At 30.4% G+C, this 16,915-nt stretch overlaps 1 protein-coding gene and 1 pseudogene across 1 annotated transcript; both read right to left on the minus strand.

The window, feature by feature from the left end:
- Positions 1–1,027: 1,027 nt before the first annotated feature.
- Positions 1,028–4,855, minus strand: LOC113389565. Its single transcript, XM_026626586.1, has 2 exons — positions 4,265–4,855; positions 1,028–1,183 (listed from the first exon to the last, which is right to left on the minus strand). Exons 1-2 carry the CDS (start codon positions 4,592–4,594, stop codon positions 1,028–1,030), a joined length of 486 nt encoding a protein of 161 aa, XP_026482371.1. The 5' UTR covers positions 4,595–4,855.
- Positions 4,856–7,390: 2,535 nt separating this feature from the next.
- The window catches only part of LOC113389566, a 30,064-nt pseudogene continuing 20,539 nt past the window's right edge, over positions 7,391–16,915 (minus strand).

Here is a 16,915-nt window from a genome sequence, read left to right on the forward strand (position 1 = left end):
CCTGCTAAATATATTCAATAAATTTTGAAGTCAGTAAAAACAATTTATAGAAAAATTGAAACCTTTCTTGATCCATTCAAAATAGAGAGATTAAATTTATCAAAGTCAAATTTGGCAAAACAAATTTCCCAAATAACCTCTGAACTCGTCCATTAAATTTTGAAGTCAGCCAGAACAATTTATAAAAATCGAGATAAATTTTCTGAATGCAAAACTAAATGCATCATTCATACAAAGCTGTATTCATATTTATAAAAATCAATTTTGGAAAATAAAATCTTAGTTGACCAATCAGATCAAATAATCCTAACAAAATTCAGGATCCAAATCAGTAATCAGAAATTTATTGCATCAAAACCAAATATTTCAGTCAAATCAAATAAAAATCAATCCAAATCGTGAACTGTTTCTTTTTTTTTCTTTATTATACCAAAATTATAATATAATTTAGTACACTAATAAAAAGTGAACCACTGGGTTTTCGTTTTGAAATTTAATATGTTATTTGTCAAACTAATTACTCAATGTCTTTTTATTTAGACAGATTGTTATTTATAAGAAAAAAAAACGTGAACGTGAAAAGTCTATATTGCATAACTCGATGCATCATCTAAATAAGTCTTCAGAAATCAGATCAATCATCTTTTCTAATAAATTTTGGAGTCAAAATTTTAAAATATTTCTCAACCCAGAAACTAGACGCAAAAGTGCTAAATATACTCAATAATGATACGTAATAATTTTAGAAAAAAAAAATCACCAACCTCTTAAGTCCTGGTTTCCCCTGTCCCTGCAGCAACTTCTTCCCAGCATTATGAGCCAGTGGCGTACTGGTGTCACTAGCCGAAGGGCTGGTTGCAGGGCCCCCTGCAGCACTACCAGACTCCTCATCACCAGTACTGACACCACTATCATTGAAATACTTATTCGACATCGAATTATCGTTATTCGACATATTTATCTTCTGAAAATCAGTAGCGTTCGTTGGAATCCTTTGTTTGGTCGATTCGTTAAGATAATTGTCGATTTATTTCGTTTTTGGTTGACAGAGCCGGTTGGTTTTATGACACCAGAAATTTGCATGTAGGGCGATTTTTTCTGATGTGTTATTATTGTTTGTGGAAAATTGTTGGTGGATTGGATATGCTTGGGTCTTGGTGTAAGTTGTTTTCTCGAAAGGTACCTGGAAAATATTTAATTTTAGATGATGTCTGGATATTACCAATTAGTGCCAGTAAACGGAGAGGAAAAAAGGTATAACCTCTGAGTTTTTTTTACTGTGCTCCAATTTGCATGAAATTTTGGAATTAGGTTCATCTTACCCTCAAGTTCAAAAGTGAAAACAATTCGAGTTCCGGCGCTTCTCAATTGTGTAATTACTTTTTTTCAAAATAACGTCGGAAATCGATAGAACTAATTATAAGCAAAAAATGTCTCTTATAGTTTTTCAAAAAAAAACTAATACTTTTCAAGTTACTGGCCACTAAAAATTAACATATTTTTAGCCTTTTTCTTCGTTTTTTGCAAATATCTCCTAAAATATACATTTTAACAAAAATCATATATGAACAAAATAATGTCAATAAAAATTTTAACTAGTGGTGTATGTCATCCCGTACCAAAAAAAATTTTTTTTTTAAAAGATTAACATTTTTGAAAAAAATTTACTCTGAAAAAATTCGATTTTTGAGAAACTATAAATTTTTAACATGAATTTAATTTTTTTTTTGAAAAAAAAAGACTTTTTGAAGGAAAATTTATTTTGAAATATTTTGTAAATTCTGAACTTTTTTTTCAAAAATATCGAAGCGCGTAAGCGCCGCGTCGCCGTCTAAAGGATAAACATTGGTACGGAACTCATAGGAATGTAAACAAAATTTATACTTATTGTTAAAAACTCTAAAAAATATCTGATAATTTGATGTGCATATGTTTAATGATCATTTTTGACCGCCAAATGGTATTTTTTTTACTTTTTTCACTAGATCTTCGAAACCGCTAGACTTGCCTGCATGAAAATGTGATCAGTTCTTCATCTTATTGTCAATACAAGTAAAATGTTTTTTGAATTATTCAAATCGGACGCTCCGTTCTCTTAAAAATTGAGTTAACGTTTTGCCCCATATCTTCGGAACGGCTAGACCTGCCTTTGCCAAAAACTAATCAGCTCGTCTCCTTATCAATACAAATCGTATAGTTTTTTGAATTATTCAAATCGCTTCATCCGTGTTGCCAAAATCGTTGACGAAAATTTGTATCCGAACACACACATATACACGCACACACCTACACGCACACACATACACACACATACATTCATTTTTTCTAACAATAAGGTATGCCAGAATGTTCAGAAGGTTTTGAAACGTAAAGATATATAAAAAAAATTATTTTCGATTTTTTTGCGATTACTATAACTTGCCCTACGGGAAGTAAAAAAACATTCGATCCCTGTTAATAGGGAGATGTGCTGATTAGTTTTTGGCAAAGACAGGCCCCGCCATTTCGAAGATACAAGGCTAAATGTGCAAAAAATGGCACTTTTTGAGTGAACTAAGCGTCCGATTTGAATGATCTAAAAAACTTTCTGCTTGTATTGACAAAACAATTTCTTTTGAGGATAAAAAATTCTTACATCATTTTTTTTTATTTTCCATAAAATATTTTTGTAATTTTGGATTAAAAATTCAAAAAAATACCTAGACTAAGCACAGTCTAAGCGCCCCTCTGGTACAAATGTTTACCCGAGTGCGTTTAGACTGTAACTATACGAGAGCACTTTTGCAATTTTGTGTAAATTTGGCAACTATTTGTTTTTAAATTGAATTCGAAATGAAATGACGATTGTTAATGTTCTGGAGATAAGTTGATTTATGATTTACATTTGATTTGCTCAGATATAACAAGATAGCAAAAATAATGAAAGTTACAGTATTTGCAATAGTATATTCGAAAACGTTTAACATTTCTCGAATATTTCATTACGGTACGGGAAGTTCCAGCAATTTGCCTCAACGCACGATGCCATACACCACTAGTTTAATAACTTCCCAAGAGAGTGGTGGCGGAACCCAAATTGTTTTCACTTTTGAACTTGAGGTTAAGATGAACCTAATTCCAAAATTTCATGCAAATTGGAGCACAGTAAAAAAAATGCAGAGACTATACCCTTTTTTCCTCTCCGGTTACTGCGCTACAATAGGGAATGCAATACCGATGGAAAATTTCAATACCGGTATTTCGGTAATTTTTTCATTTTAAAACCGGAATACCGGTAAATTACCGGTATTTTTATTATCTTAAAGAAACGTAAACACAATTGAAAGTTACTAGTACAAATATAAAAAATATATATACAATTACAACTATATTCAACTAAACAATAGAATAATACAATAAGATTATTTTTTTAAATAATAATTTAACAAAATTATATCCAATTTAATTAATTCATTATCACTATCGAGTATATTGAGTACTTTTCACCAAAAACAAACTTATGAGTAAGAAAGACAAAAAACTCATAAAAGATCATATTACATTATTATAATAAACTGTACTGTCTGTATCCGATGTGTTAAATCAGCATAATCCCCCAATATTTAAAAAAAATAATTTTTTTACACTAATTTAAGATCGGATACTTTGTCGAGATAAATAATAAGTTACTATAATTGTTGAGTATTGTTATTTAAAACAATGTAATGCTTCTATAGTATTTTCAAACTTCGAAACGTTGTCGGAAAATAATATTTTATAATTGTAATAAGGAGCAAAAATATTTACTAATTATCATAATTATTATGTATAAAGTTAGAAAAAAATAAAGATTACGCAGGGGTAATCTGTATGATATAAAATATTTTGGTGCAAATGTCACTTAAAAAAACGTTACATTTTTACATAAGATGAAACACACATCATTATCTATCAGTTCAATTCTATTTATTGTAACACGATATGAAGCCCTTTGGAAAGCAATAAATATTCAGTTTAATGACGAGTTGAGATAATATTTGACATTTGTTTATCTTATAGAATCACTTGAAGATATAGCTGTTTATGCGATTACGGAATTTAAAGATAAATTTGTTCCGAGAAATTTAAGCTTTGGGGTATTATGTATCAAATAGCGCTTATGTAAAAATACCGAAAGTACCGGTAGGTAAAAAAAAAGCGTCGAAAAATCGAGCGGTTTACCGGTAATTCGGTATATCGGTATACCGGTATTGCATTTCCTACACTACAATGAGTATATTACTACCTGTCCACTGTTAGTCTGTTTAATCATAGTCTTTTCCAGTCGATCTCTTAAAATTTGAGGGTTACTAAAAACCATCTCCTGGACATTTTGGTCTCTGGTGGCATCTAAAACTTGGCCAGTAACAGGATGCCTCAATTCCTTATATCTGGTTTCTGTGACTTCGACAGTTCTGATAATAGGGGTCATCTTAGGTGCAGAATTCTGGGCAGATTCCAAAGAATTTGTATCTAAGTCCAATTGCAATCGCGACTTCTGCTGATTTGATATCGTCTGGTGAACATGGTGAGGGGATGAAGACTTTCCTTCACCAGGGAGCATGTAGGATAACATGGTAAAAAAATGTTTTAAGGTGTAAAAGTCGAGGTTTGTCCTCGAAGGATTGTTGGTAAAGGTGAGTTGGACATGCGAATCACAGGTTGTTACAATTTTGACTAAGTGAGTTATGTTTTTGATCACAATTTGTTCACGATATCACACTAATGAAGCGCTGGTTTAATTTATTTTTTATGAATCACAAACACTTTTTATCACAAATGAATTTTGGACGTATTTTTGCCTTGCTTTTGACCCCTTTTAGAAATACTGGTTGCTGGTAATCTGAAATTAAAAATAATATAAATTAGTTATATTTTGGTATAATTTTTATGAAATAAAGAATATATAGATTAGAAAAATAAAAATATATAGATTATTTTATTTTAGGTTTCATGTTATTTTATAATTTATTTATCCAATTTAAATTTATATATCTTATATATAAAAATATAGCTCTCGATGAAATGATCCGCTAAAACTCGAAAACGGCTGAACCGATTTGGCCAGTCTTAGTCTTGAAAAATTTGTGCTAATCAGTAGGTTGTCGGAAATGTGAGATATTATTTCAAAATCGCGTAAAACTTTACATTTTTAATTTGAACATTTTTGCAGAATCGTATTTTGAATGAAACAGTGCACGGTGGCTAATACGTCAAATGTCACAAGTTTTTGATAGATGATGTTCAATTACGTTTAATAGGATGTTTTTCGTGAATATTATTTAATTATGATTAAATTGTAGTAGGTAGTTTTGTTCGTAGTTATATTTATACACAAAAACGTTATTAAACAGATCGCAAGTGTTACGAGAAACTCAAAATATCAACTTTTTTGTAAAGTTAATATGAAAATGCACTTTTTGGTGTTGTAGCTCTCTTTTTTGCAAATCATATTTTTCTCAAACACGTAGTTCTGAAAGATCTCATTTGTATAATTATATACTCATTGGTATTTATAAAAGATTTTCTAGGTTATATTATTTTTTATTTATGTTATTTAAATTCATAACCTAAATTTGATATCGATCGAAGGAACATTTTGTTGAATAACTTTTTCCCAGTTATAATTTCCCAGAATTTATCGAAAAATACATAGTAATATATGAAGGTCTGGGGTTAAAAAGGTTCACCACCTATGTGTTAAAAATTAGTAAAATTAAGAATTATTCAACAACAATATTTGAAAGTAGAGGAAAAAAGAGGTATAATCAGCTATACTCTTGATTCTCATGACTTTGCTATAGGGAGATAAACGGCATCTTTGAAAATGCATAATAAAAGTATTTTTTCCTTTGTTAGTTTTTTAGCATTAGTTAAAAATGTAATTATTTTGTAAAATACCTTTAAAATTAAAATGAGACTTTAAACTTTTAAATTTGCCACCTGGCCGTTCCAAGTTACCCCGTCTACGGGGTAAAAAGGTCTAGATAACATATTTTTGAAAGACATCAAAAAAGCATATTTCTACAATGATGAAGTAGCTGACCGTTTTACTGTACGTAGTCAGAAAATTGTTCGTTTGAAATGTTTTATTTGTTGTGATATAATTGGTTTGATTTTTATACCAAAAAAGACTTGAATGGATTATACTATGTTTTCTATAAAAAGTGTATAAATCTTCCAGTTTGATTGCATTGACAGAATATAGACAAACTAATGGGGTTTATTGATTTTATAATACCTCATTGTATATAGCATTCAAACAACACATCCTTATACACTAAAAGTATTAATATTTTTAATTCTCTACAAATTGTTTAGAATATACCTTACTTAGGAAAACAACGTTTGCCGGGTCGGCTAGTATAATATATATATATATATATATATATATATATATTTATATATATATATTCATATTTTTAGCACTAAATAAGTTCTGAATCTACTCCAAGATATACATTTAAAAGTGATCTTGAAACAATTTCAATGACGCAAATCTCCCAAAATCTCCATGGTGTGTCATTCGAGCAATGTTATAATATTTATTTTATAGACTCTCAGAATGTTTAATTAATTGGATTGTATACGAGAAAAAAAATTGTGCCGAAATTTCGTGTCCATCATCACAAAGGTCAATAAATGTGTAGGTTGGCTCGCGAATTATCGTTTCAAGAGCTTTTTTTTTCTATCAATCTTGACATTCTAAATGAAGGAATTTCAAGATCGTTGGATGTGAAATAGATTTTTTATAAACTCTTTGTTATTTTTGTTTCGAACACTTGATGATTGATAAAAATGTAGCTGTCAGAGATAATGGTAATAAAAAATACAGTCAAGTGTCAAACACATATTTGGAATTGAACAATGCTAAACGTTCTTGATACAATTTTTTGTCATTTTTTATCAATTATATTACCTAATTTTAAAATTAGGTGAAATTATTTGCCATTTAAAATTTTGACTTGCCTTTTAGTTTCAATTTTAGCTACTATTCAAATCAAATCTTATAAGGAATCATATTTTCGGACATCTCCTGAGTCAGGATACTTGGAGAAATATTAACAAACGAGTTGGTATTAGAATTTTGCCTTAAGGCAGGTTGCAAAAACTATCCGATAGATGTAATAGATAATTGACTTAATTATTCAAAACTCATCACATCACAAAAGCGACTTTTACACAAATTTTGATATCATATTTCTCCAAACTTTGATGAATTTTTAACTTCCCGAAAGAGAAGTTTATGTTTTCATCAAAAATTTCGATTCGTTAATTTTAAGTTTTCTCGACGTTTCAAGCCATTCTGAATCGAATGACACCCAATTTGCAAAAAGTATGTGTGTGTATGTGTATGTGAACAGATGTTTTGCCGTAAATCGACGTTTTCTCAAAAACGACTGGACCGATTCCAAAAATTTGAAGGCCATTCGATGTATCTCGATGAAGACTAGCGTTTACCAATTTTGCGCGACGATCAGCCAAGCCTTTTCTTTGTAAATAGCGTTTTGTAAAGGTAAAAAATTGTTCGTCCACGTTTTAGCCCGCAATTCTGAATGGATTTTGAAAATTCAAAAACCATTCGAAAGATATTGGTTGGGAATCGTGCTGATTAGTTTTTGGTAGAGATCGGCCGGGCAGTTTTCTTGTAATAATATGTTAAATTTTTTTTTTCGACGATTTTTATTATTATTTTTTTGGCGGCAGATACCATAGTCTTATAGATCATACTAAAATATTACGGCCCTACGACAACTCGTTTAATTTTAAAAATTCGTCAAAGTTTGCAAAAATTAGTATCATTTTTTGGGCATTTGTCAAAATTAGACCTTTCATCGACGTTTTGAGCTATTTGATGTGTCTCAATGAGGACTATTGTTCGTCAGTTTTGTGCGACGATCTGGCAAGCCGTTTCTCTGTAATTTGAAAAGAAGTGTTAGTGTGAAAAAGAAGAAACTTTTCGTCCACATTTAAGTTCATACTACCGAATCGATTTTAAAAAATTAAAAACTGTTCGAAAGATATTATTTGGGAATGATACTGATCAGTTTTAGATGAAAATCTTTTGAGCCGTTTTCTTGTAATTAACTGTTGAAAAAAAATTGAAACTGATTTTTATGTAATTTTTTTTTGCGATATATATCATGGTCTTATGGAACTTACTGAAATATTGCAGCCTTACAAGTATTTTAAATTTAAAAATTCATCAAAATTTCAGAAAATGAGTAGTTTTTTTGACGTTGATTGAAATTCAAATTACACGATTTGAATTTTAGTATGGTCTTAAAAAACATACTAAACAATTAAACTCGTACGGAAACTGGTTCAGTTATAAAAATTGTTGATTTTGGAAAATTTGCCTTTAGAAAATACTCCTTGTTCTGTCGTTTTCAATTATGTGTAATGAATCCACTCGGAATACTTTTAATCAGTCATAAATTAATTTATTTTTGATTGAATAAATCGATTAATTACACATATCGGGAAGTTCATGTAACTTGCCTCAAGGCAAAATATCAATACCAACTAGTTTAAATTGAATTCGAAATGAAATGACGATTGTTAATGTTCTGGAGATAAATTGATTTATAATTTACATTTGATTCGCTCAGATTTGTTATATCTGAGCAAAAATAATGAAAGTTGCAGTATTTGTAATAATATATTTGAAAACGTTTAAAATTTCTCAAATATTTCATTACGGTACGGGAAGTCCCAGCAATTTGCCTTAAGGCACGATGCCATACACCCCACTAGTTTTGATTTCTGACTATAAAGCAGAACTTTTATAAGGAATGATATTTCTTGATATCTAACCCATTATCAACTTGTCATCACCATCTACCAATCAAATGACCAACTCGCAAGACCCACGTGCCTTCTTCTGAACTGGTAATGGGAATGGCTAAAGTTGACTTATAACCATGACATGCAAAAAAAGACATTCTGTAACTCGTGTTGTTATGTAATGATATTCAATTTTTTTCTTAATTCTTCATTTCAGTTCATTGCATTCTATTTTGTAGACTCACGAATGAGTCACGCCATGAATGGAAGAACAAGAACATTGTTTAACCGTAGATGTCGATGTCGATGGACACTTATTTAGGAGAGAAGATAATTGAGAATGATTATTATTTTAATATGATATATGTTGTTTTGTTAAATGTTTTGTTTAAGTATTTTATTTGTTGAGAGATTGTGGTGATTTGCAGTTTATGATATACTGGCTGTATCCGTTCACGCTTCGCCGTAAATTAAAAATCTGAACAAAATGGCATATTTGTTACTCTAAATAAAACGACAAAAACTTAGTCAAATGTACCTGTCGACAAATGTACTTATCGTCAAATGAACTTATCGTCAAATTTACCTGTCCGCAAATGAACTTGTCGATAAATTTACCTGTCCACAAATTTTCCTGTACACAAATTTTCCTGTCCACAAATTATTCTATCCACAAATTATTCTGTCCACAAATTTTCCAGTCGATTAATTTTCTTATACACAAATTTACCTGTCCACAAATTTTCCTGCCCACGAATTTACCTGTCAACCCGTTTCACACGTCTACCAATTTACCTGTCTACAAATTTGTCTATCTACCAAATGTCCTGTCTACCATTTTACATATCCTTCAATTTACCTGTCCACCACTTTACCTATTTACCAATTTATCTGTCTACCTATTAATCTGTCTGGGTATGTATCTGTTTAACAATTTATCTCTTTACATGTCTACCTGTCTACCAGTCTGCTAATCTACCAATTACCAATTAATTAAAAACAGATATAATTACTGTAATAATTTTTACAAAGTTTGTGGTAGTAAGTTAAAAATTTAGTCTTTATAATAAAATAAAAAAATATAAATTGACCAAACAAATTAACTAATGGGGTTTATGGCGTCGTGCCTTAAGGCAAATTGCTGGAACTTCCCGTACCGTAACGAAATGTTCGAGGAATATCGAATGTTTTCAAATAGATTATTATAAATAAACTGAAATGCAAAATTGAAAATATTTATTTAAGGTATATTAGAACTTAAGTCAGAATTAAAAATAAAATCTAAATTATTTTCGCAAAAAAAAAAATTTTTCTAAAAAAAAACTGAAAAAAATTTTTGGGACAATTTTTTTTCTAAAATCAATTATTTTGTTACAACAAGCAGAAAGTTCTTTGAATCATTTAAATCGGACGCTTAGATCCTTCAAAAACTGCCATTTTTTGCACATTTAGCTCTGTATCTTCGAAATGGCGGAACCTGTCTTTGCCAAAAACTAATCACCTATTCTCCCAATCATTACAAATTGAATGTTTTTTAGATCATTCAAATCGAGTACTCCGTTCTCTCAAAAATCTGAGTTATATTTTCTGCACTCTTTGCTCCGTATCTCCAAAACGGACCTTCCTTTGACAAAAACTAATCAGCACATCTCCCTATCAATAGGAATCGAATGTTTTTTCAATCATCCAAATCGGTTATTCCGTACGCCCCAAATCGTCAATGAAAAATTGTATCCACACATACACATACATATCAATTTTTCTAAGGTATGCCAAAATGTTCAGAAACCTCTCAAACGTAAAAAAATGCAAAAATTTTCAGTTTGGATTTTTGGACGATTACAATAACTTAACCTAGAGGAAGTTAAAAATGTTCTAGCAAAGTATTTAAAGAAATTAAAGCAGAAACATTAATTTTCATCAAAAAATTAAAAACAATGCTCAGAAGAGCATTTCTGAATCGATTTTGAAAATTCAAAAACCGTTCGATAGGTATTGATTGGGAATCGTGCTGATTAGTTATTGGTAAAGATCGGCCGGGCCGTTTTCTTGTAATAGTTTTTTTTTTTTAAATCGAAGATTTTTATGATTTTTTTTTTGACGGTAGATATCATAGTCTTGTAGATCATACTAAAATATTACGGCCCTACGACAAGTCGTTTAATTTTAAAAATTCTACAAAATTTGGAAAAATTAGTATCGCTTCTTATTTATATTAATACCAATATTTCGAGTATCAATTTTGCTTATATTTGATATCCAATACATAAACTTCTCCTTTGGGAAGTTAAAAAAAATAAGCGTAGAATCTAATTTCTCAATGTTATATTTCCAATTGTACCAAACCATACCAAAATCTGAGTCCACCAATTTTAAATGTTTGCTTCACCTTTTCCAATTATCTCAAAACCAATTCGCTCTTCTCCAGCATACATTTGTTTGTATTAATTATTTCTCTCAGACGTATCTCGAAAACACTTTCACACCATGTGAAGAAGTTGAGATCATCGAACCCGACAACAACTATAATATAATATGAAATAACCTTAGAAACAGTGACTCATACTTGTATTATATCAGGTAACTAGCAAAAAAGAAGCAAAGTTTTATTTTATAAGAGGACAATTCCTCTTGGTATTATTAGCAATGATTGGTAGTAACTAGTGGTGTATGGCAACGTGCCTTAAGGCAAATTGCAGGAACTTACCGTACCGTAATAAAATATTCGAGAAATTTTAAACGTTTTCAAATATACTATTGCAAATACTGTAACTTTCATTATTTTTGCTATCTTGTTATATCTGAGCAAATCAAATGCAAATCATAAATCATAAATCAATTTATCTCCAGAACATTAATCGTCAATCGTCATTTCATTTCGAATTCAATTCAAACTAGCTGTAAGTGGAATTCGGCCTTAAGGCAAATTGCTGGAACTTCCCGTACCGCAATTCAAAATTCGAGTAATTAAAAATAATCAATAATAATAATCAATAAAAGTTGATCAATGATTTGAAACTTTTAATAGAATTTCTAACCATATTAAATCATTCTATCTTAAATCATTTATTTTGAAGAATTTTGGAAATTCTGAACTTTTTTCAAAGCAATCGTACTGCTTTAACTGCATAAAGACAAAATATCAAAGCGCGTAAGCGCCGCGTCCCATAGGAATGTAAACAAAATTTATACTTATTGTTAAAATCTCTATAAAATATCTGATAATTTGATGTCCATACGTTTAATGATCATTTTTGACCGCCAAATGGCTCATTTTTTTACTTTTTCCTCCATATCTCCGAAACCGCTACACCTACCATCATGAAAATTTTATCGATTCTTTATCTTGTCAATACAAATAAAATGTTTTTTGAATTATTCAAATCGGACGCTCCGTTCTCTTTAAAACTGTGTTACCGTTTTCGACACTTTTTTGCCCCGTATCTTCGGAACGGCTAGACCTGCCTTTGCCAAAAACTAATCAGCACGTTTCCCTATCAATACGAATCGAATGTTTTTTTAATTATTCAAATCGGTTGATCCGTGTTCCCGAAATTGTCAATGAAAATTTGTATCCAAACATACATATACACACGCACACACACACACACATACATCCATTTTTCCTAAGGTATGCCAAAATGTTCAGAAGGTTTTGAAACATAAAGATCTATTAAAATTTACATTTTCGATTTTTTTGCGATTACTATAACTTGCCCTACGGGAAGTTAAAAAAAAATAGTTGCCTAATTTACACAAAATTGAAAAAGTGCTCATAGTCTAAACGCATTTGAAAATAATTCTGTGCGACATTTTCACTTATACTGTGCTTAGCTTGGCGTCATTTTTACATTTTTCAATAGCTTTTTTCACCAAATTGGAAAAATGCTCCAGTATATAAACAGCCTAAACGCTCTTAGGTAAACATTTGTACCAAAGTGGCGCTTAGACTGTGCTTAGGGTAATTTTTTGAATTAATCCAAAATTACAAAAATATTTTATGGAAAATAAAAAAATATGTTATAAGTTTTTATCCTCGAAGGCAATTGTTTTGTCAATACAAGCAGAAAGTTTTTTAAATCATTCAAATCCGATACTCCGTTCTATCAAAAACTCGATCTGTATTTTCTGCACTCTTTTCTCCGTATCTCCGTAACGGCTGGATCTGCCTTTGCCAAACACTAATCAGCACATCTCTATCAATAGGGATCGAATGTTTTTTAAACCATTCAAATCGGTTGATCCGTGCGCCCGAAAACGCGGACATACAAAACACACACACACATCCATTTTGTCTGAGGTATGCCAAAATGTTCAGAAACCTTCAAATCGTTGAGAAATGCAAAAATTTTCATTTTCGATTTTCGGCCGATTACTATAACTACCCTAGGGGAAGTTAATAAAACAAAATCATGCTTTTATGTGTATAATATATTTTAAAACAAATCTTGTACAAGATTTATGTTACATAATATGAATTCATGAAAAATTATTGCCAAAAATTTAAATATTGATTTATATAATTTTAGTAATCAAATGAGTTAATAATCAAAAGGATTTCTGTGAAGTTCGTTGCAAGAAATACCACCTAAATTTGTTACATTATAGTCTAAGTTTCTACCCAGACTGATACCATGTTTTTTGATAGTTTTTAGTATATCCATTAATTTGCGGCATTCAAACGAATTTCGATTTACATCAATGAATTTTAACGCAGATAACATTTGAAAAAGTTCCTGGCTTTCCAGGCGTATAATTTTGTTGTTTGCTAAATAAAGACTTTTCAAATTCTCTAATCCAAATAAACCATAATGGTCAACAGTTTTCAAAGAGTTGAAAGATAATTTCAGGGATTGAAGGGATGTTAATCCAGAAAATACTCCAGTATCCAAAAAGTCTATATTGTTATAGGATAAATCTAAAACTACTAATTTATAGAAATTTTGAAAATGACCAATTGGTATATAGCTAATAGAATTGTGTTGCAATTTAACAATTCGTACAGACTTCATTTTTGTCCATTTAGGCATTTCCCTTAGTTCATTATATGATGCATCAAATACATCACCAGTATTACACATGGATATATTTTCTATAACTTGCAACTTTAAATTACTTAAAGTAGCATTTTTGCAAAAATTTGCAAAACCAATGCCACTTATAGTGTTATTGTCCAAGGATAATTTTGCAACGTTGATTTTCAAAGAAAATTTGATGTCCTTGAAACTGTTGTTTTGCAAATTCAAATTTCCAATGTTTATCGAATTTAAACCTAAGAGTTGTGAAGATTTTGAAAAATTGTTGAACTTTAAGTCAAGTTCGTTCAAATTTGGCGTGAAAAATGTATCGGGTTTAATTTTTGATAAATTGTTATTAGATGCTATTAATGTAGATAGTTCAGTGTTTTGTGGAAAAACTGGTAATGTTGTTAAAAGGTTGTGAGAAATGTTTAAAAAAGTTAAACTTGTCATTAATTCAAAAACTGGCGTTAAAATCTTCGATATAATTTGCACTTAAGTCTAATTCTGCAACACTTTTTCCTAAACCAGTGAAAATTCTGTGCGTCCAAAGTACCCGACAAAGAATTATGAGAAATTTGTAGGTGTTTCAAAGTTTTCAAATATTCTACATTCTGAAAACTTGCACATTTCATGCTGGTGAATACTCCAGGCTCCAAAGTCGTTATTTTATTTCTATCCAAATTCAAACCAATTAACGAAGTACAACCTTCGAATTGTCCAACAGGAATACTAGTAATTTCATTCTGCTGCAAAAAAATAAACTCCACTGACCTCATATCAGTCCAAACCGGCATTTCCAAAATTTGGTTTTTAGAAGCATCAAATATTTTCCCAGTATTGCACATAGAAATATTTGTTACAGACACTAAATCCATTCCACTAACCTTTAACTCTTTGCAAAAAAACTTGTTACTGATGATTTTGATAGGATTATTTTGCAAAGATATCTCATATATTCGAGGTTCCGTCAAAAAGTTGCTGATGTCTACGAAATTGTTATTTGCCAATTTCAAATCTGCTATTTTAGATGATTTTGTAAATCCAGAATATGCTGATATATCAGAAATTTCATTGGATGATAAGTCGAGTACTTGTATTTCCTGGACTGTAGGAAAAGTATCTTCGTCAATAACTTTGAAAAAATTGTTGGATAAATATAGATACCCTAAATCGGTGTTAAAGGCGAAAGATGGAATTTTAAATAAACGATTGTTAGATAAGTTTATTGATGTCAGTTTTGTGAAATTTGAAAAGTAGCTCAGTTTTATGTGCCCTATTTGATTAAAACTCAAATCTAGTGTTGATAGAAAATCGCCGGCAAAAATTCGTTCGGTTAATGTTCCAGATAAAGAATTGTGTGATAAATCTACTGACCAAAGTTTTTTGAAACGTGTCAGACAATTTTCTTCTATTCCTTCGATGTTGTTAAAACTTAAATCTAATACTTCGAGTTCAGATCCGACTCCAGTAAAGTTTTGTTCGTTAAGTATGCCGGACAACTTATTGTGCGAAATTCTCAGATATTGTAAACCTGTTGTTGTGTTGAAACAACCTGGTTGTATACTTTGGATATCATTATTGTTCAAATTTAAATCTTTTAACAAATAGAAATCCTGCAATGCATTTGATTTTATTTCCTTCAATTTGACATCCTCCAGGTTCAAATTTCGAATAAGTCCTTCTAGTGGTTGATTAAACACACCAGTAGGTATTTCTTCTATTATACTATTGATAAAATCAATGTCGATTGAATCATGATGGTGATTTATAAAATTGCTCAGAGCTCCTAAATTAGATTTGGTTGCCCATTTGCATCGTAAATAAATTATGTCAGTTCTGTCAGGATTCCATCTAGGAAAACTTTCGCAATGGATTTTATTATCAGTTTCTATACATTGATCATCAGAATTTTGATATTCAAAACAAATTTCTGGTTCAATAAACGACGTAAATAATAGGATCCAAATAGAAAGTCTGAAAATAAAATGAATTTTGATAAATCAATATCAAATATATAATTGGGATGTTTAGGTCGTTCTATTGTATGAACAAGTGTCAAAATAATATCTGACTGAATGTTAATTTCTTCGAATTCTCAAAAATAAAAATAACTAATGGTGTATGGCATCGTGCCTTGAGGCAAATTTCTGGAACTTCCCGTACTGTAATGAAATGTTCGAGAAATTTTAAACGTTTTCAAATATATTATTACAAATATTGTGACTTCCATTATTTTTGCTATCTTGTTATATCTGAGTAAATCATAAATCAATTTATGTCCAGAACATTAACAATCGTCATTTCATTTCGAATTCAATATCAAAAAATAGTCTAATAGCCTAATTTACACAAAATTAAGAAAGTGTAAAGTGTAAACGCATTCGCAAATAATTGTATGCAACATTTTCACTTATACTGTGCTTAGTTTGGCGGCATTTTCATATTTTTTAATAGTTTTCACAAAATTGAAAAAGTGCTCCAATACATAAACAGTCTAAACGCACTCGGGTAAACATTTGTACCAGAGTGGCCCTTAGACTGTACTTAGCCTGGGTCATTTTTTCAATTTTTAATCCAAAATTACAAAAATATTTTATGGAAAATAAAAAAAGATGTAATAATTTTTTATCCTCAAAAGCATTTGTTTTGTCAATACAAGCAGAAAGTTTTTTAGATCATTCAAATCGGACGCTTAGTTCACTCAAAAACTCCCATTTTTTGCATATTTAGCTCTGTATTTTTGAAATGACGGGACCTGCCTCTGCCAAAAACTAATCACCTCTTCTCCCAATCATTACAAATTGAATGTTTTTTAGATTATTCAAATCCGATACTCCGTTCTCTCAAAAACTCGATTTGTATTTTCTGCACTCTTTGCTCCGTATCTCCGAAACCGCTGGACCTGCCTTTACCAAAAACTAATCAACACTTCTCCCTATCAATAGGAATCGAATGTTTTTTGAACCATTCAAATCGGTTGATCCGTGCGCCCGAAAACGTGGACGAAGAATTATATCCATACATACACACACACATCCATTTTTTCTGAGGTATGCCAAAATGTTCAGAAACCTTCAAAACGTCGAGAA

Source organism: Ctenocephalides felis, unplaced genomic scaffold (genome assembly GCF_003426905.1).
Source record: "Ctenocephalides felis isolate EL2017-DRISC unplaced genomic scaffold, ASM342690v1 CF-g0.4_SCAFFOLD_03573, whole genome shotgun sequence".
NCBI classification, from domain to species: domain Eukaryota; kingdom Metazoa; phylum Arthropoda; class Insecta; order Siphonaptera; family Pulicidae; genus Ctenocephalides; species Ctenocephalides felis.